Consider the following 24,392-nt stretch of genomic DNA (forward strand, 5'->3'; position numbering starts at 1 on the left):
TTCCAACTTTTGATTAGATAGGCTCCCAAATAAAAAAAGTGTACCAAATTACCGACTTTTATCGTATAGCTACCGTCGAACGATAACCTAACGTGAACATGTAACCATGGAAAATGATTTTTTTGGCACTTTTTCGTTTTCATGTACATACACGACCATTACTGGATCGTCTGAGCTTTTAGGTCGTTTTCTTCAATTCTCTATCTGGCGAGGGCTTCGCCTTTGAAACCAACATGCCACTATAGTTGGCCCATGAAATTCATCTATTTTAAGTTAAGAATAGAAGCATTTGCTACATCTGGAGAGGACTAGACACTGGGGGCATTGTAATTCAAGCTGTTATTAATTTATATAGACTTTCAAGATATCGTTATGGCCCGATAATCCAGATTTAAAGTAATTTAAATTTGAGCAAGCTCCGACTGACAGATTTTATTAAAAAGTAAGTTATTACTTAGGCCCTCTGTGTTTTTCGTAGTAATGTAAGAGAAAAAGATATTTCAATAAACTGTAAGGGTTTTATGACAAGAGAACTATTGGAAAATAAAAAAGGTAGCCAAATAAAGAGAAGAAACGGAAGAACTATTTTCTACTTTGTAATGAATGAAAAAAAACTTGGAGAATCCGGGTATCGATCCCGGTGCCTCTCGCATGCTAAGCGAGCGCTCTACCACTTGAGCTAATCCCCCGGCTCGACAAAATTGCCACTTTTTGCAAATATATAGATTTGTATACATGGTAAAACTGGTAACCACATTACATATGACTTGAAGAGCGGTTGCACAAAATGGCTGGTAGCCTACTTTTCTTCTTTTCGTGGTTTGACAAGAGACTCTATTAATATAAACTGAGGTGTGACGTGTTCTTACAAAACACTCAAAATTCAAAGAAAATATATGTGCATACTTTGTGGTAGTATTTTTTTTAATGCTACAATTTTGTCCAGTTTTATATTATTTATGAGTTCAAAAAAGTATGTGAGGTTGTGAAGACAATTGCAGAATCCTTTTGATCCCTCAGTTGTGGAAACGTACCTGCCAAAAATGGTAGTTACCCAGACCCAGAAGCGCGCCATTTTGGTTTTGTGCTCAACAAAACCCTGTTGTGTGATCATTTTCCCCGCATTTTGCAGCTTTGCAATGACCGATTTATTAATTTCTGTGCTATGATAGACCCTTGATTGAATTTTGTGAGGCTGTCCCAGAAGAAAGGTCTTGCAGCTTAGAAAAGATGTACATAAAACAGGTTAGTTTTTCTTTTGATGAGGAGGCTTTAAAACAAGTTTTACCGCGACCGACATGAACAAAATAGGCTCGCAGTATACATGATTCCGTGCAGGTAGCGTAATTTAACTGAACAATTCGGATGCAGCCCACACCTTACATAAACCGTGCCCACTTGTCTACAAAACAGCAAACTCTGTGAACATGCTATCTTTATATAAATTTACCTCTGCATGTAGGCCATGTAGGCTAGGCATTACTATTACTTAGTCGAGTCACTTCACTACTTAGCCCCATTTCCACGTCGCTCCTAACCCTTCACCCCTAACCCACTTCGCCCCCATCTCCACTTCCCCCCCAGCCCACTTCGCCCCATTTCCACTTTGCTGTCCGTTCTCGAGTGTGTTACAAGCCTCTTCAAAAAATGGTGGAGAGGGGAGTTCTACAACCGATGATGTAGGCATGGTAGGCCTAGTTAGTTATTATAGAAAACTCTACGGCATTAAATTAATGTCACCTGCCATGTCCATTATGGTGAATTAATGCATATGGATGGACTAGCATCTAAGTTAATTCTCATCCTCTCCAAATTTATTCCAAAGCGACACACACAATTCTGTTCACATCGTTCTGGTAATAATTGTCGATGCATCCAGACAGCTGTACCCAGGCAATTGGATGAAGCTTGGCGGTCAGGAAATCTTTTGGAAATATGCTTGCTTTAAGGATGAGCAAAACAGCCTAAAATTATACTGATGAACACAGAAAATACCCATGTACGGTAACTGCGCATGAATGGACTGGTTGTTAAACTCCATCACGTATTCTGTTACACGGGCGCGGCGCGGCGGGAACCAGAGCTTTGCGTGCATGTTTTTACCACGACAACGGAACACAAAGAAAAGTTTTTTTTTCCTAACTTGCCAATAAAAATTTTAGGGTCTCGCCAAAAAATTTGGGTCCGGCGGTTGGGAAATCGGAATCATTGTTTTGGCCTTTGAAAGTTAGATTCTCCGATCGTTATTTGGATACTCAAACGTCAATGTTTTTACTTTTTGCATCTAGGCCTATGCCTCTGTTACGAAAGAATAAAATGAACGATAATCAATGGGGCGAAGAGGAGATGAGGCGAAGTGGAGATGAGGCGAAGTGGGGATGGGGCGAAGTGGTTAGGGGCGAAGTGGCATGGGACCGATACCCGGCATACTAGGCCTAGCCTCAAGGCTAGGCCTGTATTTTGTTACCTGTTTGTTTCATCCCTGCTCATTTGTTTTCTCAACTTTCTAACCATGCCCCTCCCACACATGCCCCATGCTACCCCACATGGCTAACTGAGAGTTTCATATTTGTTTCTACTCTGACTTGCAGGTCACCATCCAAGGATTCCGAAGTTACCGGGATCAAACTGTCATAGAGCCCTTCAGTCCAAAGCATAATGTTGTGGGTTAGTTGGCCTTTTTTGAGCACACCATTCCCAAATTTAATAACAGTTCTGGCATAGGCTTACATGCACATGGCCCAGGCATGTTGTATGTACTGCTAAGTGATATTGTGATTAACATAATTCATAGTTATGGCAAAAGTAGAGACAAACTCACTTAGGCTTGCAATTGTTGACCAGTTTTAAACAAGATGAAAAAGGCTGCTCCATCAATTATCATACTTAAACTCTAAAACTTAAAGTGCCGGGGGAGGGGGGCGAATCTGCCCCCTTGACATACTTCTGATATCGCCGCAGTGCAATTTTTTCAGGAGCTGAGCCTGTAGGAATTTTTTGGAAAAGTGAAAGTACTGTTCTTGCACACTGTGCATTTCTCTATTAAAGACAGGTCAGCCAAAAATATATATTTCTTCCACTGTGGTAATATAACCCAGTTCTTTGAGGTGAAACCAACTGTGAATTTCACAAGTTGCTACAAAGTTGCTAATTAAATTAAATTTAACTGGCATTCTTATTTATTTCATACATCTTGAAGTTAGATATCAGCTGATAATGATGAAATTCATTTGGGTTTTGTATTTGTAGTTGGACGAAATGGATCAGGCAAGAGCAACTTTTTTTATGGTGAGTTGGTTTTCCTGCACATTTCCTGTGTCTGTTGCTGTTATTCTCTGTAGTAATTACCTGCTGTTTAGGATTACCATTATGAGATTAGGAATGAGGTGTATCAAGAACCGTCCAGACTTTGAAGCAATAAACAAGTACTTGGAGGTTAACAGTCAACCGGGGATTTTCTTAAGGTGATACATACTGTATGTTTGTTAAGAATGAGTCAAATCCAGTTGTTATCATTTTTACGTCTGAGCTGTCTTTACATTTCTCTGCCAACAGCCATACAGTTTGTGCTCAGTGACGAGTTTAACAACCTGCGCCCTGAGCAGCGACAGTCATTACTGCATGAGGGTACCGGGCCCCGCGTCATCTCCGCATTTGTGGAAATCATATTTGACAACTCAGACAACAGGATACCAGTAAGTTTGGGGGTTTTTTTAGTATTTTTTATGTGGGAGTGGAAGAATTTTTGTAAGACCGTTCAGGTGTCTGTCAACCTCAGCCAGTCCTCTATTGGAGCTCATCTTGAGCACTGATGTGCCTGTATACCATGCACAGTTGCCCCCCTTGGTAAAGCATTGGACCACTATCATTGAGTTTACGAAGCAGTATAAAACCGTATTTATTTTCTACTTTTTGGCACGTCTGGCTGAAGAATATGAGTTGGATTGAAAATGGCAAAATCATGTTTTTATCAGTTGGGAAGATTGTGTCTGTTAAATAGGTAATCTACTTGCCGATTGTGTACAGATAGCTGGTTCCAAATGACATCTGCCAGGTATGAAAAGCCATGAGCATATGTTAACCTTCACAATGTTATGTCCTTCCAAAACAGCCTCTATATGTACCTGGAAGAGAGTGAGGCTTGAGTAAGATATATTGATCAGTTGTGTCTTATGTATTCACCTATGTAATGGTGTCTCCAAGCAGTTCATTTTTTGCACCGTTTTCAGAAATATTTGTATAAAAAGTACCATTTTTGTCATGCAGTCCGTAGTCGTGAGTACAGACTCATACAGTGAAGGTGTTTACGTGGTACAATTCTGTTTCTTCATTTTAGATAGAAAAGGAAGAGGTGACACTGCGGCGTGTGATCGGATCAAAGAAGGATCAGTATTTCTTGGACAAGAAAATGGTCACGTAAGGAAGCTCTGTGGACTTGTTTTTGCTTGTGGGTTGTACCAGCAACAGACTGTCTGGGAATGTGTTAGTAATGACTCTAAAACATACCAGACATTACCGAGAGGTTTGGTCTTGTTGGAGATAACCTCACACTGATTTAAAATTGAAATGATTTTAGGAGACAGATGTTCGTATAACACACCAAAGGAGATTTGTGTATACTACTCAGATTTCTAACCACCTCGATTTCAAAGGAGCAACTATAGATGTTGACTGTATTGTTTACTCCAGTGAGTCTGCAGTGGTTACCGTGCATGTGCATGACAGTTGCTTTCCTCATGAAAGTGCTCTGTCACTGAAACACTGCTTAACCCTGACCGCCAAGCATATTGTTCGGCTTACACTACACAGTACTACAAAATACTGTGTAATAGTCTGAGCCTGAAGGACCTAGCGCTACAAATTACTTCTTCTGGCTAGGTTACTGGCATTGTTACTTGTACAGAGAACAATAAAGCCATGCATTCATAGTGCCACAGCACTGTATGATACATTGTCTTATCTACTGTATCTTATGGCTTCACAGAACAATAAAGTCATGTCCTCTTACAAGCGAGAGCGGTCAGTCTACATTTTACCACAAGTAGTAATTTGTAGTATTATGTAGGGTTAGGGTTAAAGCAACTGAAGAGCAAATTTTTGGACATGCAATTTATGAGCACTTTCCACGTTTTCAGGAAAACTGATGTGATGAATCTTTTGGAGAGTGCAGGATTTTCTAGGAGTAATCCTTACTACATTGTAAAGCAGGGAAAGGTAAGTAATTTATTGTTATTTCCTTGGGGGGTTGCTTTCTTGAAGTGGGGCTAATTTCTTGGAACAAGCGAAAGTGCCAAACATAAAGTCTGGCTTTTAAACACTTAAAAATGCTTTAAAAAATTGACTTTCAACTAGAAAGGTATGTTGAACTTAAATGTGTCAATTAACCAAATCACACAGCTTCCCGAAAAGTTTAGGTTAGCCAGCTGTGAATTGAAGGAAATTCTAAAGATATCTTTTGATCTTTGGAGCACAAGTTAATTTCTGAAATATGTGCCTTGAAATGTCCATCAGTTAATTTTTTCAGTTCCACAAATCCGATATTTCCCAAAGATGTTTCTGTCCAAAGGAAAAAAAGAATAACTTTCAACCTTTTTCAGAAAGTTTCAGTTAATTGGGTTTTCTTACATTGATATATTTTGCGAGTCCCCTGTCTAGCTTGAGTTTCTAGACATGTGGTCTTAAAATGCATTTTTATTCATAATGCAAGTACCCCACTTGGCATTTTGTTATTTGCCTATGGGAGTCCTCTTTGATGACCAGCATTTGCCTCTGCTCTTCGTGATAGATCAATCAGATGGCAACCGCACCTGACTCACAGCGGCTGAAGCTCCTTCGTGAGGTGGCTGGCACCCGTGTCTACGATGAACGTAAGGCAGAGAGCCAGCTCATCCTGAAAGAAACAGGTCAGTATCTGTCTAGGGTTAAGTGTGGATGTGTGTCACCGTGCAAGAAACAGTCCGTATGGAAAATATCCATGAACAGAAAATATGGAATGAATCGAGGACTGTTGAGACGTTTGGTGGCACAAAGCGCACCAGGCGTTTTCTGTTTTTGCATCAAAGTTGAGCTAATGTACGCACAGTCAAACCGTGCCAGACTGGTGGCCTGGAATCGTTACGGTTGCTGCCACCAAGGGTCTCCAACACCTCCTATTGCCACAGTGTTTATGTGAAATTCGATCAGGCTGTATATTATGGGTCACATTATATTTCAGTGGTAGCAGTGAATCCTCAGTAAACACATCATTTTGCATTACCAGTTAGCCAATACATTGCCTCACATAATGAGTCTGTACACTGCTTGGATGGTTATAGTAAGATGGTGGATTGGAGAAGTACAGGGACATATCAGTGAAGACTGTGTGAGAGTGCTGGTCTATATTTCACTTAAACTCTAGATCTCAAATGAAGGATGCTAGTGATCTCTATCACGCTCTCATTGGATAGAAATGTTTTCTTTTGGCGACCCGTGATGAAGATGTGCGTGTGCACAAGACTCTGTATGTGCCGTGATAATCCAAATTACCTACCTAGGATAGTTATTTGACACCTGTCTCCTACAGAGAATTTTGTGAAAGAGATCATTTATTGCTAGCGCCCTTAGATAGAAAATGGTTGCCAGCCAAGGCCTCTGCAAGCTTTCCAAAGTAACCCATTGAAGGGACTGTAATCTTGTTCTGGTTAACATGTATACATAAAATGGCACCTCTGTCACTGTTACTCATTCAGAGGGAAAACGGGAGAAGATCGAAGACCTTCTCAAGTACATTGAAGAGCGACTCCAGACTCTCGAAGAGGAAAAAGAAGAACTGAAGCAATACCAAAAGTGGGACAAGATGAGACGGTGAGACCACAATAAAGAAGCCAAATATATCCAACTCCCACTCATTTTAGCAGATCAAATGTTGTGACTTACTTTGTTGGATTAGCTTACTATTAGGTACCACATGAGTGCGAGTGGAACACAGAATAATGTCGTGCATCTATGTCCCTTGTACCACGACCGAAGCACGAGTATGTTAACGAGTTTATCTTCAAGCAAACTTGACACCCAGTTAAGATGCTATAGGGCCTCTGCACGCAAACACGCCACCTTTGAATTTACAGTAAATTTGGCAATTGTGCATTTTGCTTTTAGCGTAGATATAGCACAGTGCGTTTGAGTTATAGAACAATGCATTACGCAGGGTTTGATATGAACCATGCAATACAGTTTTTATCATACTGGTTGTTGCCATGGATCGACCAATCAGAATTGAGAGTTTGCCTGAATGTAAATTATTTATCACGTGTTTTCAGTATATGTAGTAATGAAACTGTCAGAAATTAGATCTGGCCTGAATATACTGTCAATTGTTGCATGTGAAAATGTCCTCTTTGAAGGGATTTTTTGTCTGTTTCCCTTATTTCTTCCTCTACTGGAGGAGTTTTTGGCCAAGTGTACAGATACATGAAGTTGGTTCATGTGAGAGATTTATTTGACAATTTGTCTTTATTTTAGTTCACTGGAATACACAATTCACAATCAGGAGCTGACAGACACAAGGAAGAAACTTGATGAGGTATTCTTTGTTTTAAAATAGTTCTGATAAACAAAGAGTTTATGGTAAATTGTGTGGGATAGAGTGAGCCACTGTTAAGACATGTTAGCAAGGTTTTTAATCAAAAGATTTGAAGGCTTGTGCTTGAAATTGCCTCTACTTTTGGATTTTTCACCTTAATTTTTTTTTCTGGAATGGAGTGTTGATGCTTGTTCAAAAGTACACAAAACATATCCATGTTTCTTTGTGTTGACAATACGTCTGCTTCTTTTCTTAAGTGTGTAATGTCAGCTCAGTGACAGAATTCATTGGATCATTGTTTACATTGGCTTGCCTTTTTAAAGAAAAACATGATAACTTTCTTCTTTTATTTCTCAGCTCGCCAATAAACGTGAGAACAGCGGTGAAGTCACCAAAACACTGCGAGATGCCCAGGAAGAAGCTTCCAAAAGAATCAAGGTAGGAGAAATAATATGGGTTATTATGTCAGTTGAACAATAACGATACAGTTTGTACATCAAATAATATATTTTTTGTATCCCAGAAACAATAGATGGCTTAACGTTTCCTGTTTCACTTGTGTACAGATTAAGGAAGGCCATGCATTTAGTAGGGTTGTCATAGCTTCCATCTATTTGACTATTTTCCAGTATCCATGACAGATTTTACTTGTGGACGTATTTTACCTAAGTTTCAATTCTTCTGAAATATGTGAATACAGGTTGGCAATCATTGAACAGTGTTGAGAAGGACCTATTTTGGATATAAACTTCCTTGAGTATATAATGCTTTGGTATTGACCTTTCTTTGCTTCTTTTTTTGGCAGCAATTGAACAAAGAGCTGCGGGAGCTCAAAGGACGCATCCGGTCAGCCAATGAGGAGCGTGACCAGCTGCTGAATGAGAGGCAGGAGCTCTTCAAACGGCGGGCCAAACTGGAACTAGCTGTCAAAGATCTCCAGGAAGAAGTCAATGGTGACATGGATGCGAAGGTGAGACATTGAAAACAGGGTACTAGACTTTACCCCCCCCCCTAGCCTTTTTAAAGCAATTTCCACAAATCTAAAGTGATTTTCAAGCTCATGTAGACACTTTGCTTTGGGGCACATTTGGCCTTAGCTTTCATTGCATTAGACCAGACACTTGGTTTTGTATGCACGTCTACAGGCAATGCCTTTGACACTTCTCACTTCATTCTTATCGAGTGTTGTGTACATTGCTGATGCTAACTTCATGGCAGACTGGCAGACCCAGCTTTCAGTTGCATGGAGATTGGAGTTCCATATTTTTAGACATTTCAGTCAGCGAACTTTGCTTCTGGTGCTATAAGGACAAAACCATGTCCAGAGCTGGACAGACAACTCTTAGCTTCAGTAGCGTCAAGTTCTTTCTGACACTTCTACAGAGTCGCATTGAAGATCAGCTGGAGAAGCTTGACAGCACTATCCAGCAAAAACAGACAGACTTGGACCAGATTATGCCGCGATATGAGGAGCTGAAGAAAGAGGAAGAACGCTGTACTGCCAGGTTAGAACTCTCACAGGCCATTGTTTTAGCTTCCTCCATCATGTGCTAAAGCCTGCTCAGAATTCTAGTCTTCCCTGTATTGATCAGATTTGCAAATGAAAGTGAACCAAATTGTTTGAATGAAATTGAAAAGCTGTTTCTTCTCTGAGTGATTCTTTACTCTCAGTGTGCCAGTATTTCCAAAAGGTAAGGTCATTCGAGAACAAGGCATGCTTGCGAGTAGGTGTATGGCTGCTCTAGTAGGGCAAACTTTGTGCTGTTCCGGAATGACTTTGAATGCGCTTTATTTTGGGCATGTTCTGTTGGAATACGGAACTGGCTCATTGTTAAGTTTGGGGTGTAGGTAACCCTTAATTCCCCAGGCATGTTTTGCAGTGAACTTTCCCAAATTCTGAAAATCCTTGAAATTCGTTCTTTGCACTTCAACATTCAAGAGGCATTAAACCCTGCATCTGGTTGTAGTGGCTGGCTTGTGCCTTCCTCAGTCTTACAAAATTTGCCTAAATCCCATGAATTTAACACTGAAAGGGTGGTGGTCAATGTTAGTGCCGCATTGGCAGTACTGTTCTTTGACTTGCTGACTCATCTTCACTTCCTTACTGTCTTTGCAATGGAGGTTTTTGTTTTTAACGGTTTCATTGTCTTCATTCGTGAAGGCTCCAGGTGTGTGAGCAGAGACGGACCGAGCTGTTCGCCAAGCAGGGAAGGGGAAACCAGTTCACCACCCGTGATGAGCGAGACAAATGGATCCGAAAAGAACTCAAGTCACTGAACAAAGCCATCAAGGACAAAGAGGAACAGGTAGATATCAGACATTCATTGCCGTAGTGCATTTGATTCTTGTGCCGCTCAAAAAACTAATCCCATCGCTGAGACAAATTCACATGCAAACAATCCGATGGAGTGATATGCCATAGAGTGCCAAACCATGACGTCATTTTGAACCATAAGTGTAGTACAAATAAATGAAGTACATGCATGTGTTGGTGCACAACGCTGTTCTCGCACCAGTGTCTTTTACACATATAATTGTGCGATGTATTCACTTCGCTACCCTATACAGACACACCGAGTGTTGCAAACATGACACATAAGAGCTGCTTGGAGTCAATGATTTTGTAATCAGAGGCTGGCCTGTTTTGCATTCAGCTTTATTTTTAATGATTTTTTTGTGGGGAGGAGTGCAGTGTGATTGACTGTGATCCAGGTTATTTTACTGAAAGATAATTGCCTAAGATCTCTACATTAATTGCATAAGATCTCTATAGTAAAACCATTAAGAGAGCTTTTTTTAACATTCTCGTTCTCTTTAGAAAAGCTTAGAATAAAAAAGTTCAGCATTTAAATTGGGCCCCCCCCCTACTTTTATTTAGATTGCTCGTCAGCGGGAAGACATTGCCTCTGACATGAAGAAGAACGAAGACCTTGAGGCCCGCATGGCCAAACTGAACATTGACATTGAGCAGATGAAGGATTCGGTCGATTCTTCCAACCGCAGTCATTATGACCAAAAGAAACGCAAAGACGAACTTCAGAACGAGAGGAAGTGAGTTTGCACAGCTTTCTTTTAATTCAGAATCCAATGGAGAGTGGCGTGAGCTATTGTGTTGAATATTCATTTATAAGTTTGTGCGTCAGCCTGATCCTTGCCTTAATTCACTGACGCCAATCCCATCCAAGTATCGGCCCCAGCCTCATCCCACCCACCCCTAGCCCATACTGAAGGGTCATCAGGGAAAAACTTATTTTCTGATCCCACATTGGGAAAAACTGAACACAATTTTCTAAAGATCATAGACAAGGCAGCAGTTCAGTATGGGAATGGACCTGTTGCACTTAAATTCAACCGTTTTCCTGATTGACAAATTGAATTTCAGAACTGGTTTTGCTTATAGTGCAGGTAATGTTCAGATAATGACAGTCGACTTAAGATGTGATTATGGTACGGATCTACAAACAATACCGAACCTACCTGAAAGTGCAAAGTTGGAGCAAACTTATATTGTAGAAAACCTCGCCAAGTACAATGAAACTGATGCTTGTTGACCGGAAAAAAGATTATAAAGGGTTGCATTGTTTCCCGTAGCTTCTTGTTCATGAGTATTACAAAGCTAAAGGATGTCTCTGATGTTACTCGCATTGTCATAGTTCCCTGTGGCGGCAGGAGAACAGCATTCAACAGGAGATTGCAACAACGAAGGAGGAGCTACACAAGAAAGAACAAACGCTTCGCTCTATGACAGGCAAGGTAGGCACACAGTAAGAAGCATGTGGGCGGTCTTGGCTGCAAGTTGGTAAAGGATTGGATTTGGAGTAAGTCCTTAGGTTCATTTGTAACTGCAGTATGGATTTGTCATGGGTGTTCAGTTTCATCACTGCCAAAGTGCAATGAAGAGACTTCATTGGAACTGAGTTTCAGCATAGGACGCACAGACACACTGGTTCCCGCACATAGAAGCCAAGCTGTTTGTGACGTTGCCACTCTCAGCTTTTCTGTCATTTTTTTAATCGCTAGTGGAAATAGTTCCCTCCGATAGTTTGACAACCTATTTAGAGCAGATCGATGTAGTTAACAACAATTTTGATCTTGTGTTGACAGAAGCAATTGTTGTAAAGTGTCTTGCTTAGTGACACAGAACCATGATTATCAGTGTTAGCATGTGCTGTCTGGTCGCATATGACCAGCCCACAAAGAAATTATTGACATTTACACTGCAATAGAAGTGTGCTGTGTCCTTATATGATCCAAAGTTCTCCCCAATTGTACTGTAGGCTGTACTTCGCGGCATTGACAGCATCAAGAGAGTTTTGGATACCTTCAGGTCAAAGGGCATGACCAGGGAGCTTGAAGGTTACCATGGTGTCCTTATCGAGAACTTCCAGTGTGCCTCTCGTTTCAACACCTGCACAGAGGTCACAGCAGGAAACAGGTGCGACTTATACGATAATGACGAAGAAGCTGCCTTTTATTCCTTTGTTGGTGGAAAGTTCTTTCCTGAAATAGGTGTCACCCCGCAGTTCTTTTAAGAAGTTAGAATAAGAAGTACTAGTTAGGTACAGAGCTGTCACTGAAATGTGTATTAGTAAGTTATTTTGAACAGTTTTTCTGTTTGTCACAAAAATTTTCCTGCAAAGTTTGGTGATGCAGCAACTCACACGAAGAGAAGGGTGTCAAAAGTCAGACTGCATAGCTCCAATTGAGTGACATACTCTGAATCAACTGCTGGCTGCTACAACCTCTTTACGTAAGAATAATTTAAATTTCTGATTACATTGATCATTCTGCCTACTTATCATGCAGGCTGTTCTATCACATAGTGGATACGGACGTCATCAGTACCAAGATCCTGGCCGAGATGAACAAGTCCAAGATGCCCGGCGAGGTCACGTTCTTCCCCCTCAACCGCCTCGAGGACCGCGAGACCCAGTACCCAGAATCCCCTGTGAGTTTGACCTTTGCCCCACAGGGCATCATGCGTTGCTACACTTAACTTTCTGCCAAGGCATTCTCACTGTGCGAATATATATAAGCACCATATTGCCCCATGAGTTAATTTGAAACATAGGAAGGTAATGGGTGTATCATGTTGTATCGTGCTTTGCTGCTGAATCACAGTAATACTGAAGAGCTGTCCGTTTGTATTCTGTGTGAATGTCATCGAGCCTTCCAAAATGTCATACGTAAGATTTTGGAGAGTTTGTACTTCAGCGGGGTGAGGTTGCTCAGCTTTTTAACTGATTTCAGCTTTTTTGTTTCGGATTTCAGCTTTTTTTCCTCAGCGGCTGTGTCAAGAAGTATCAGAGATTTTCACAGTTCAGCTTCTATATGCCTTTTTTCAACTCTCTTCAGCTATTTTTATCATTGGTCAATATCATCCCTGCTTCAGATAAAATCTGAGATACTAGCGTTTTGTTGGTTCACAGGATGCCTTGCCCATGCTACATAACCTCCAATATGACCCCAAGTTTAAGGCCGTTCTGAACCACGTCTTTGGCAAAACGCTCATCTGCCGCAGCATTGAGGTTGCGACGCAGTTTGCCCGAACACAGAATCTTGACTGCGTCACCCTGGAAGGTATTTCAGATGTAGAGCCAGGAACATTGAATGGTATCGTTCACAAAATAAATTGATACTGAAAAGGAGCTGAGAGTACATATTTTGAGCACTACCATCCTTGATTTTGGAGAGTTATTTCTGTTGATTACTTAGGTAAGATAAATAATACTTTGTGACAATGGATAGACTGCCTTAGTTCATAAGCAATACTACAAAAATGGTGTATATTAGTTGGAATTTGCCCTTGTTTCTAGGTGATGAAAAATAAACCAATTGTGTATTACAATGTGAATATATGTCAATTTAAACTTTAGAGGTCTGCCATTTTTATTCTAGCAGAATCTTTCTTAAAGGCAATAAGCTAACTATTGATATAAACAAATCATTTTTCATGTTGAACTATCATGAAAATTGTGATCAACTCGTCCCTGTTTCTAGGTGACCAGGTCAGTCGTCGTGGTGCCATCACGGGAGGTTACTACGACACACGGAAGTCCCGGCTGGAGCTGCAGAGTGGCATCTTGGAGCTGCGGCAGAAGCTGAGCCGGGAGGAGCAGGAGTACGAGGAGCTGCGTGAAAAGCTGCAGCAGGTGGAAGTGGAGGTGACGCAGCTGATGAGCGAGATGCAGAAAATGGAGACCAAGAACAGGAAGAACAAGTAGGTTCTGTGGCCCACAGTCTCAGCGTTGTTGATTTTCAGAGATGAAACAAGTCAGATAATTAGTCGATATAGTTTAATTTGGTAAAGAAAGAGTGGCAGGTATTTGAGTTGATTTCCTCCTGCCTGCTGTCATGTGACCAATCTTTTTTTTGAAATTTGACCTGCATGCAAATACGTCCATTATCAGTAAAGTTTCAACTCAACACAACAAAGGGTTTTGTAATTTTTATGCAGTCATTTTTACTCTTTCACATGAGTCCGCTGGCCTGTTATGTGTCAGGGGAAAACTTTACCCTTTTTGCCTTCCCATCTTGAGTACAAAATGGACACCTTGTAGAACATTATATCCAATTCTCAGAAGATTCATGTCAAATGAAGGTTGGCACAATTTAAAAACATTTGAGAAAATGCACAGGATGTGGCTCTTGATCCGGCTTCCTTAAGGCCATGGACAGTTGACACAGTCCTGTGACGTGCACATGACAGAGAATGAGTGCAGTGGAAAAGAATCGGTTCTGCAGGAAACAAAATGTGTGTTTGAGTGCTGATGCCTTTCAAAACCAACTCTTGTTGTCTGCTCACCAGGGACATCTATGAAAAGATGAAGAGTGACATGCGCATCATGAAGGAGGAGAGCCAGGTCATCCAGAGGGCACTGACCCCTAAGGAGCGGCGCCTCTCTAGTCTCATTACCAGTCTGGAAGCCATGAAGGGGTCGGCCCAGTCTCTGGACGATGAAATTGGTAAGCAGTTTCAACTTTCGCCAAGAAACAGAGCAACTGTAGCTGCAGGGTAAACCAGTGACAGTTTCTCAGAGATGCCACTTTTCAGATTTTAATCGGAAATCTGACCTTTTGGTATTTTTCTCCCCAAATCTGATTTTTTGCATTTCCCCTTTCAATGTTTTCAACATTGACAAGAATAAAAAAGAAGAAAAGACAGGAAGCAAATCTATGATGCGCATGTATCCTGCGCCGCACGACTGGGTACTTAATCTTGAGTGCAGTCATCAGTATAGAGTGCTTACGTTAGTCATATTGTGGCGCGAAATACGAAGGACAGCGTTGAGTGGTGTCGTCAGTGATTGAAAATACGATGATGAAGAAAGGACTTTTTTGTTTTCATAGCCGACTACACGATGAAGATGCATGTTGTGTACATGCACACAGACCCATGCATTAATTCGTACAAAACCGACACTGTGCGACTTTCCGATTTTTTTGGCACAGGCTAGTGGCATCTCTGTTTTCTGCACTTCTGTAGCCATTATTATTGATAAGGCGGGATATACACATGTAACTGCTTAATTCAAATATCTTTTCAAGTTACGTGCGTCATTGGATCATTTGCTGCTATACATAAACAAACCTGTCACTACTTTTGACAATTATATGTAGAGCGCGTTTATTTGTTAATTTTTCTGTTCTCTATATGATTTGCTCACTACACGTTTGTTTATGTATTTGTGTAACTGCTTACTGTTATTAAGATAGTTGGATGGTGAAATTACATGAATTGTGTGATAAGGTAAACCTCAAAGTTATTTCTTGAATGACATAGTATTTGTGTTATCATGGCCTGCAGGTACGGATCTAATGTCTCAGTTGAGCGTAGGTGACCAGCGTGAGGTAGACAGTCTAAATGATGAGATCAAGATGCTGAACCAGCAGAACAAACAAGCTCTCGCTGACAGGATCAGGGTACGTCAGTCAGGCCTTGTGGGTTCGATGGAAAATTCAAACCAGAAAGGCAGGAGCAATTAGTAGCAATCATTGGGCTCCGTGTCAAGAGCAAAGACATCCCTTTGTGGGGCAGAGCACGCACTACTCGTTTATGCTAGAATGCGCGGTCCTTTTGCGGACGCGAAAGTGCTCAGCAGCGTCATTTTCCCCACCAGACCCAATCATCTCGGCCATTGAGGGAGGGCATTGTTAAATATGATTGAAACAAGCCCTAGAAGGTTCTTGTGATCAGAGGTCAATTAATGCAAAAGATCATGGCCATATTGGTGGCAGTATTTTTCCTCCAAAAAGGGGGATAGCCATTTCATAATGCCTTTATAACTTGTAATTGATAAGTTAAAATCAGTGCTTGACGTGAGCTATGAAGTGGAATCCCACCTCTGTATATCCATGGTGGTTAATGTTTGATTGAATGAAATCAAATTCATATTATTTCACATCTCAACATTGATGATAGACAGTAGGTTTTTTCGTTGTCATTCTTACAAACAGCTGGAAGGTGAAAAGAACAAGATTGAGAACCTTTTGTCGGGAAATCTGATGAGGAAACGAGAGCGCTTAGTTGCTGTAAGTGGCCCAGCATTGTTCTTTTGATGAAGTCGTTCTCACAATCGGTGCTCAGATTTCTCATTTTTTATCTTTTCTTTTTCTGTTTGTGTGAGTCTCCCTCTTGTGTTAGCTTTAGGAAACCTTCAGCATTGTAATGTAGTCGCATGTTTCCCAAAGATTCCAAACTCAGTAGCTAGCTAAGCAGGCTAACCTGGAAAAAAAAAGGTCAAATCGTAAAACGGTTTTAACCTGTTTGCAGAGCTTTGGAACTGAGCCAGCGGTTAGTGTACTGAAGTGCAATGTATCGGTGTGTAGGTCTTCAAAGATAGAGGTCATGCCCAGTGTCCCCAGAAATCAGTTTAGCTCAAAACAGAAATGTTCTGGTTCAGCTGTTTGGCCATCTAAGCTTCACTACCTGTTAAGTCTTGATATTTTGTAATTTGATGGCATTGCTCGGTGCATTGCTGGATTTGATCCTTGCCAGATGATTAAACAAAGATTGTGTTTCATTGCCATAGGAGCTCCAAGAGATATCCGTGGAAGACCGCAAGCAGCGGCTGGAGACCTGCCAGGCCGAGCTGCAAGGCACGGAGATGTCCATTGAAACCAACAAGGCTCGCATTGAGGATTTCGAGAGCCAGATCGAGAGCCTCAACCGGGAGCAGCTGGCCAAGCAGTCCGATCTGGAGGACAAGAAGAACAAAGAGCGGGAGTTTGGGGACAAGATCAACAGCGATGCCAAGGCGCTGGAGAAGATGACCAACAAGCAGAGCCTACTCCTCAAGAAGGTTAGCCAAGTTCGTTACTGGCTAGATGTATAGACCACAATTACATGGAAGCCATTTTGGACCTTATTCTCTGAATTTGTTTGATAATAGTGAACTCTTGATCAGAATGGTACCAGACTATGTTATGAATGGCGTGTGTTGCAAGCCTCCCTTTATATTTTTCCGAATCTAGCATAAACACTGAGGTATGCCTGATGACAGATTTGTTATTATCACTGTAGGCAGGTACTAACTTGTCATGAATTGTTGTTTTATTGCTTTTATTTCTACTTTTAGCTTTCAAAAACAGTTAACTCGCTTTGAATTTCATCGTCTTATCCTTGCGTAATGTCAATTACTTCTGATATGGAAAGTAACATTTAACATTAACCCTTTTTTCCAGAATCTGAATTGATTTGATTTGAAATATTTAATTCTAGATTGTCCATGATTTCCAAAGCTGAATTGCAGCCAGATTAAAAATAAGATTAGAGCATCACAAAAATCTATTGGGTTGCCCATTGAGTTACCAAAATGCAAAAATGAACACATCAAAACATTAAACAAGAAAAACTTCAATAAAGTAAAAAAGATTATTCCTGTTTTCACGCGCAAAATAGGATTTAGAGTGGAAGGTTTTAGGCAAAGTAGCCATATGTTAACCACTTGCTGCCGGGTGGATTTTTCTTAAGCAAGACAAGATGCCGGGTCATTTTCAAGATTTTCTATTTTCAGAATTCTTCAAAAATTCATCATTTCATTTAATGGCCGTTTATACCAAAATAAAGGACTCTTTGGGCACTACTCTAAAGCTTACAGGTAAAATTCGTAGACTTATGAATATTTCAGCCAGGCCTCCAGCCTTGGAAAAAGAGCCCACATTGTGGAGTGTTACGTAAGATTCTTTTGTTCCCAAAACCAGCACAGTGCACTGCTGACCTCTTTTCAATAGGGGCCAGATTAGCGTGCAGCGGTGCTGTGTGGCTCATCGCTGAGGTGGTGGAGAGCTTTTGTCCCCGGTGGTAATCTGCTCGCTCTACATGCCTCAAACCGTGGTATACTGTTGCAAAAAAAGGCTGGATTATCTCTACTATTGAGAGCGAAAAAATGTTGGTAATGCCCAGCAGCTCAGTCTTTTGTGCTGAGCTCGGTCTTTTGTTATAAGGCCCAACCCTTTTGTCCCAGTTCCGGGCTCCCCGGCTCTGCATATAAAGCCTATGTATCCGAAAACAGGTTGCCCGGAAGGTAGTGGTGAAAGACTAATCAAGGGTTCAAATTTCCTGAAAATTCTGAGCTGGAGAAGACTAGAAATGTATCGACAGAGTAATGGAAACTGAAAAAGGTTACATTTGTTGGGCTGGTATTCGGTGAGCTAATGTATGAGAAGAAATATTCTGTATTTATTAAGTAAAAGAATGATTGATAAGCTGATGAAAACTTTGTTAGACAAGGGAGTAATCAACCAAAACAATTTACATTCCATCTTATCAGAATGTTTTCATTGATTTGTCATTTTTTTTATGCCTTGCAGAAAGAGGAGTGCATGCGCAAGATCCGCGAGCTGGGCTCGCTGCCAAGTGACGCCTTTGAGAAGTACACCCACCTGTCCCTGAAGCAGCTCTTCAAGAAACTAGAGCAGTGCAATTCGGAGCTCAAGAAGTACAGCCACGTCAACAAGAAGGCCCTGGATCAGTTTGTCAACTTCTCTGAACAGAAAGAGAAGCTGATCAGTCGGAAGGACGAGTTGGACAAAGGACATGCTGTAAGTCTTTTAGACCACCTATCTGAAGAAACAAAAGTGGAACAAGAAAGAAGGCAAGCCGACCACCTCAAGTAACTCTCAGTAACACCAAACAACTTGGAAAAATTAAAGAAAACCAAACAAATCAAGACAGGCTGTGCAGCACACAGATTTATGACACCTTTGCTTTAACCACAACCTGTCGGGTGGAATTTGCATATGTGGGATGAGTTTGCGGGTGATTTTAAGGATTTTCGCTTCCAAAATTCTTTAAAAATTCATAACTTCATTTATCGGACACTTACACCCACTCAAATGACTGTCTGATGGCAACTCTAATCTGACAGGCAACCTCCGTTGACGCCCAAGTATTGCAGCTAGGCCTGCCACCCAATAAAGAGAGCCCACCCTGTGCAGTGTTGCGTAATTTCCTTTGTTCCTGAAATTGACCTATGGCAGTGGTGTCTTTTCAAATGCAGTCAGAGTAGCGTGCAGCAGTACTGTATCGCTCATAGCTGGAGTGCTGGAGCAATTTTGTCCCCGCTGATAATCCAAGGGCGCTGAAAGCCACAAACAGCGGTATACTGTTTCAAAACAATGATGGATGACCTCCACTAATGCCAGCACTCTATGGTGAAAAATGTTGGCAATTCCCATCAGCTCGGTCTTTCGTTTCGAGTACAGTCTTTTGTTACAAGGACCAGCTCCTTTGTTTGATTTCGGGCACCCGGCTATGTGTACAAACCCAAGGTCTCCGGTACCGGGAACCCGGCACCGAGTGGTTAATACAGATTAACAAAAGGTAACATGATGTGGCATGAATTAAATTTCTCCGTATCAATCATGACCCTCCGTGCATTGGTTTCTGCACTGTCCAGGCAAGATCCACAGTCACAAGAATGAGTTTTAATGAGTTTAAATCATTGAAAATAATCATTGATGTGGATTCCTCTCTTAGTCCATCACAGACCTGATGAATGTGCTAGAGCTGCGCAAGTACGAAGCCATCCAGTTGACCTTCAAGCAAGTTTCCAAGTATTTCAGCGAGGTCTTCAGCAAGCTGGTGCCTTCCGGCAAGGCAACATTGGTCATGAAGAAAGGAGACAGCGAGTCCTCGCAAGAGGTGAGAGGACATTCAGTCGTAGACTTGGGAAAACACTTCTGTCCTTACTCAGAAAGTGAAATCTGTTGACTCTGGAAGACATTATTCTCACCACAAGACCGTGGTTTTGTGATTCTGGTATGATTCCATATGAATCAGTCGGTTGAATCGTCCTGAGTGTGGAGCATGTCTCTGTGTTTGCTTTTGTAGCTGGAAGGGGAATCGTCTCAAGCTGGTGTACCCCTCGTTGAACAGTTCACTGGCGTTGGAATTAAGGTAAGAAGGTCTGAATACCTGCTTTGTTGACTTTCGTGCACCTCAACAGATTTTGTGAAACGTTGCCATGGAAACACAATATTCAGTTTTAATTGCTATTGTTTTTAGACTGTAGAGAGTAAAAGCAAAAATGGGAACCTGTAAGTGCAAGTTAGGATTTTGCGGCCAGGAGTCATTTTACCCATGGACATTGTGGACCAGGAAGTAAGAAGATCTTTGAAATTGCTTGTTGACTTGAAATCCTTCTGATGATCAAGCCTCACCTAAATGTATGTTGAGGCTGTCTACTGGTGTATTTGGTTGAGTTACTGCAATGCTAATCACCACTGGCTGTTGCTTGCAGGTGTCGTTCTCAGGCAAAACCAGCGAGACCAGAGAGATGCAGCAGCTGAGTGGGGGCCAGAAGTCGCTGGTGGCACTCACACTCATCTTCGCCATCCAGAAGTGTGATCCCGCCCCATTCTACCTCTTTGACGAGATCGACTCGGCCCTGGACGCCCAGCACAGGAAGTCAGTCGCAGGTGGGTGCTGGATTCCTTTTTAGTTGATGCTCGTGAAACTCACAACAGAGCTCTTAGGGATATTCATAAGAAGTTCTGAATGTTTTGTTGGGCATATTAAACAGGCCTTTAAGTAACACACGCAGGCAATTCCATGCAAAAGGGGAGATTTGGTCATGCTGCTACCAGGTTCATTATCACAGGTAAACCTTTGTTTGAAAAAAAAGACTGTGGAAGTAACAATAAGTAGTACCATTGCTTTTATTTCTGCTTTTTTGTACAACATTTTGTGTTTTTATGAATTACAGTTATTAATAATGAGGTGAGTAACAGCATGACCAAATTTCCACCTTGTGTGGAATTGCTCTCCAAAGAAATGCAAGTTTATTATTTTGAGTTTAAAAAATCTTTCCTAACTGCCATTTTTCCATATCTCACTGGCTACAGTTGGGCTCTTTTGCAAATACATGTATCTGCAAGTGGTTTTTAAAACATTTGCAACTGTTATTGTTTACTTAAAGACATGCTCCACGAGTTAGCCAGCAATGCTCAGTTTATCACCACCACCTTCAGGCCAGAGCTCCTTGAATCAGCAGACAAATTCTACGGTGTCAAGTTCAGGAACAAGGTTTGTACAAGTTTGATTGTGGCAAGTCACTCTCTCGTGGCCACTTAAAGCTGTTGGGCTTTGTTCAAAGTGGGCCCTGAGCTGGACAAATTATTATTCAGTATTATGTATTATTGCCAAATCATTGACAAATTTCATTTTCTGAATTCCTCTGGTGACTATTTTTTTTTTCTACACAGTAGTTCATGTGCTGTCTGTGTAAAGAACACAGAACTTATGCATCTCAATAACAAGCCCAGTTTTGTAAAAAAAAAAAAATAGTAATGAAAGTGAAGTTACATATTGAAGTGGAATTTTTGTTAATACAGTAATAATATTCCAAAGCCCAAAAAGCTTAATTTTTATGCACAAATGTGTAAAGTAAGTGGTATTTTGTTTTTCACCTATTCCAGACCCATTGATGCAGTGGGTTCTTTTCAATGCTGACGCAGACACGAGCAAAAGAGACAGTGCATGACGTCATTCCGCCCCAAAATTGAAACAAAATGGTGTCCGAAACTCTGATTTTTTGCAATTGACTGTACCGCTTCATGGTGCCAAATCTCTACTCCAGTTTCATGCATTTCATTGACAGTCATGGTGTTAGGATACCATGGCTACTCGACGCAGACATGTTCATACCTGCCAACTATTCCAATTTAATCAGAATTGTCCCAGTTTTTAAGTTTACAGAGAGCAAAAACTGGGAACATTCTGATTTCCAACAAAATAGAAAAAAAATAATAAAAAAACATGAAGAGTCATGGCAAAAGAGGGCACTAATGTACAGGGGAAAAAAGGGCGCCACTGGCTTTTTTCTCATTGGTCGCCGTTTTGTGTAGCGACACTCGCATCTAACGTGACTTTCCTTTGCGCGCGTGTGGTCGTGATCAGGCATGTTAGGTGGTGTAACCTCGGTTCAAATAGAGAATTGTTGCGGGATTTAATGAGTTTGTACAGCGATATGGAGAAGGATAAGAAGCTACAACGCTTGCTAAGATTTAGGGACGAATGCAAAGAGCAGTTTCAATTCATAACAACATCAAGTAAGGGTGAGTTTTTTGCATTCTGCAAGATTTGAGGCAACATATCAGTCATTCCATGTGGATGCAGAGAGGGAGCCGTCACAAGCATCAAGTTCCATACCTGAGAAGGTATGGGAAGAGTTGACAATGACAAGGGAATTCTTCAAATTTTAAAAAACTGTTGCCCCCAAAACTAAGGGAAATGTGCCAGGAATTGCCTCAGATTGCGCTACGGAGCATCTAGAATCCAAAATTTTTTGGGAACCTTAAGCAGGCCCCAGACCCCAAGCCGTAGGGGCTTCGCGCTCGCAGTTGTGTTCCTATTTTTCACTTTCCAATATTATTTCCAATATTAGCAGGTATGCATGGTGGCAAAGTTGAACCTGGCTCAACTTTGCTGATTGTTTACAGGCTGGTTTGCGTTGTCGGCGACACCTCCTTTTGGCATGTTTCCATATGTCTGCATTGCAGTTTGCGTCTTGATTGCGTTGCTCTCTGCGTTTCTTACATCGATATGGAAACCAGGCTTTAGGTATGAAAGTAAGAACTATTATAATTTTTTCAATGGGCCATTTTGAGGATGGTTACCTTTGGCCTTTTTGTTTGTATTTCAGGTCAGTCACATTGACGTCATCTCTAAAGATCAAGCGAAAGATTTTCTGGAGGACGATCTTACCCAGAACTAGATGCTCCAAGTATTCGCTGTCATCAGTTTAGATGACCGTCTGGAGAATGGTGCAAAGTGTTTATATCTCGCTTGTCTCAGAAGCCAATCAGAGTCCTGCCGTTCTCTCCCTGCTTGAAGCGCCCACCCACTACCAAACCCCCTCATGAGCCCGCACTATCAACAAAACTGCTTTCAAAACAGTACATGTGCCATAAATGATCCTTGAGTTGTGTTGAAGATGTCCTCACATGTGCCGTGTCCTGTTGGCAAGTAGCTTTCCTGTCCTCTGTATGCAGTAACTTCTGAAGGCAGTGCATGGCCTACAAGGTAACTGTACTGTGCTGATGACTGACAAGACTAGATTCAGCCATGTCCACGTATTTGTGAAGACTTTCCTAAGTGATAAAGGCCCTTAGATAAGAATTACATGGTTTGCATCACAACAGATCTCACAATTCCATTTGTCCAACCTTAGCATGTTCTCTATTCCATTTCCACAATACTTGAGACACAGTAACAAGTGCTTTTCACCTGCTTAAGTTTTAAGTTAGTGATAAATGAAACAGTGGTAAATGTTTCTCCTGATTTCTTCTCGTCCAGCTTTGTAAAATTGCAGCATTTTGATTTATTGGCCAAAGCAACTTAGTAGTAAATCAACCACATTTCACACACTTTTTTTAACGTGGGAAGGGAAAAATGAAAAAATAATTTTAAAAAAAGCCTGAACGCTTGTCAACTCTCTTCTCACTGTTTCATCCCCAGTCCTCTTCTATTGTGGTTTATATACTGGTTTGCCTTGCCAGAAACATTGTCTTTACGTAAATGTACAGAAATTTTCTAGTTAAAATATTGTTGAATGTTAGTCAATATTCAAAATTTTTAACGTTCCAGAAGTTTTGTGAAATTAATCTCGTGGATTTTTCCTGGATGGTGACATTTTTTTTAGAAATGAAGACAAAACAAGGATTGTATTTATTCACTCTTTTGAGTATTGTAGTTTTGTGAAGAACACATTTCTTTGTGGGAAAAGGTTGACCTTTTACAGACAACTAAAGATTTTTCTGTTATGGCAAAGCACAGGTGATTAAATTTCAAAACTGTTTATTGGCATACGTTTTCCTCTTATGGAAATTGTTGAAGAATAGGTTCTTGTTCCCAAATAGTAATATGTCCAGTTTGGTGCTTATATCAGATTTCAAGTTTTTTTTCTTTTTCTTTTCTTTCATTTTTTTCCTCAGATAATTCACTTCCTGATTTGTATTCCACGTGACTCGTTCTTGACTATATTTTTGCCTAGCAAAAATTGTTGATAAGTAATTGCCTTGCTCTGTAAAATTGGAGCTAGTTGTAGCTTTGTCATGTTTTGGTCGCATTTTTCTTAAGTGTATCATGTAGTTGTGACATTAGCCTGTTAATGACCATTAAATTGCTTGCATCTTGGAACCGTTCTTATTTCTTTTTATGACATAGTTATTTTTCGTCGATGAAAATGCAATGCTGCAAAAAAGTTTTTGCTCCTGCGACCGAGGACAATTTCACTGGACGCTACTCAAGCGTTTTTTTTTTAGTAAGTCATCCTTTACATAGTGGTGTAGTGTTTCTTTCCTCGCCTTCCACCTCTGCGGTCCGGGT

General features: G+C 41.0%; 1 protein-coding gene and 1 non-coding gene across 3 annotated transcripts; one reads left to right on the forward strand and one right to left on the reverse strand.

Moving 5' to 3' along the window:
- Positions 1-616: 616 nt before the first annotated feature.
- Positions 617-689, reverse strand: Trnaa-agc (transfer RNA alanine (anticodon AGC)). The gene has a single exon. It is a non-coding gene; the product is annotated as a tRNA-Ala (tRNA).
- Positions 690-1,047: 358 nt separating this feature from the next.
- smc3 (structural maintenance of chromosomes 3) lies at positions 1,048-24,208 on the forward strand. 2 transcript variants are annotated; one of them, XM_022238749.2, is made up of 29 exons: positions 1,048-1,245; positions 2,592-2,667; positions 3,250-3,288; positions 3,556-3,695; positions 4,337-4,416; positions 5,136-5,214; positions 5,786-5,903; positions 6,729-6,843; positions 7,501-7,561; positions 7,919-7,999; positions 8,367-8,531; positions 8,945-9,066; positions 9,723-9,867; positions 10,440-10,612; positions 11,215-11,314; positions 11,839-11,996; positions 12,368-12,509; positions 12,991-13,141; positions 13,562-13,781; positions 14,370-14,527; positions 15,369-15,484; positions 16,019-16,093; positions 16,594-16,863; positions 18,374-18,604; positions 19,542-19,706; positions 19,896-19,961; positions 20,305-20,482; positions 20,983-21,089; positions 22,708-24,208. In XM_022238749.2, the coding sequence occupies exons 1-29, from the start codon at positions 1,231-1,233 to the stop codon at positions 22,777-22,779; spliced, it is 3,618 nt and encodes a 1,205-aa protein (XP_022094441.1). In that variant the 5' UTR covers positions 1,048-1,230; the 3' UTR covers positions 22,780-24,208. The 2 variants fall into 2 exon arrangements, with proteins under 2 accessions (XP_022094441.1, XP_022094442.1); XM_022238750.2 differs by lacking the exon at positions 1,048-1,245 and adding an exon at positions 1,669-1,688.
- Positions 24,209-24,392: the final 184 nt, after the last annotated feature.

This window comes from Acanthaster planci, linkage group LG13 (genome assembly GCF_054643075.1).
Source record: "Acanthaster planci isolate LZ-2023a linkage group LG13, COTS_SCS, whole genome shotgun sequence".
Taxonomy (NCBI): domain Eukaryota; kingdom Metazoa; phylum Echinodermata; class Asteroidea; order Valvatida; family Acanthasteridae; genus Acanthaster; species Acanthaster planci.

What these genes read in the sequence shown, in the direction of transcription:
- smc3 (XM_022238749.2), top strand. An exon ending in ACATTGTAAAGCAGGGAAAG is followed by an intron (nt 5,215 to 5,785) that starts GTAAGTAATTTA and finishes TCTTCGTGATAG; the next exon opens with ATCAATCAGATGGCAACCGC. An exon ending in TTCGCTCTATGACAGGCAAG is followed by an intron (nt 11,315 to 11,838) that starts GTAGGCACACAG and finishes ATTGTACTGTAG; the next exon opens with GCTGTACTTCGCGGCATTGA.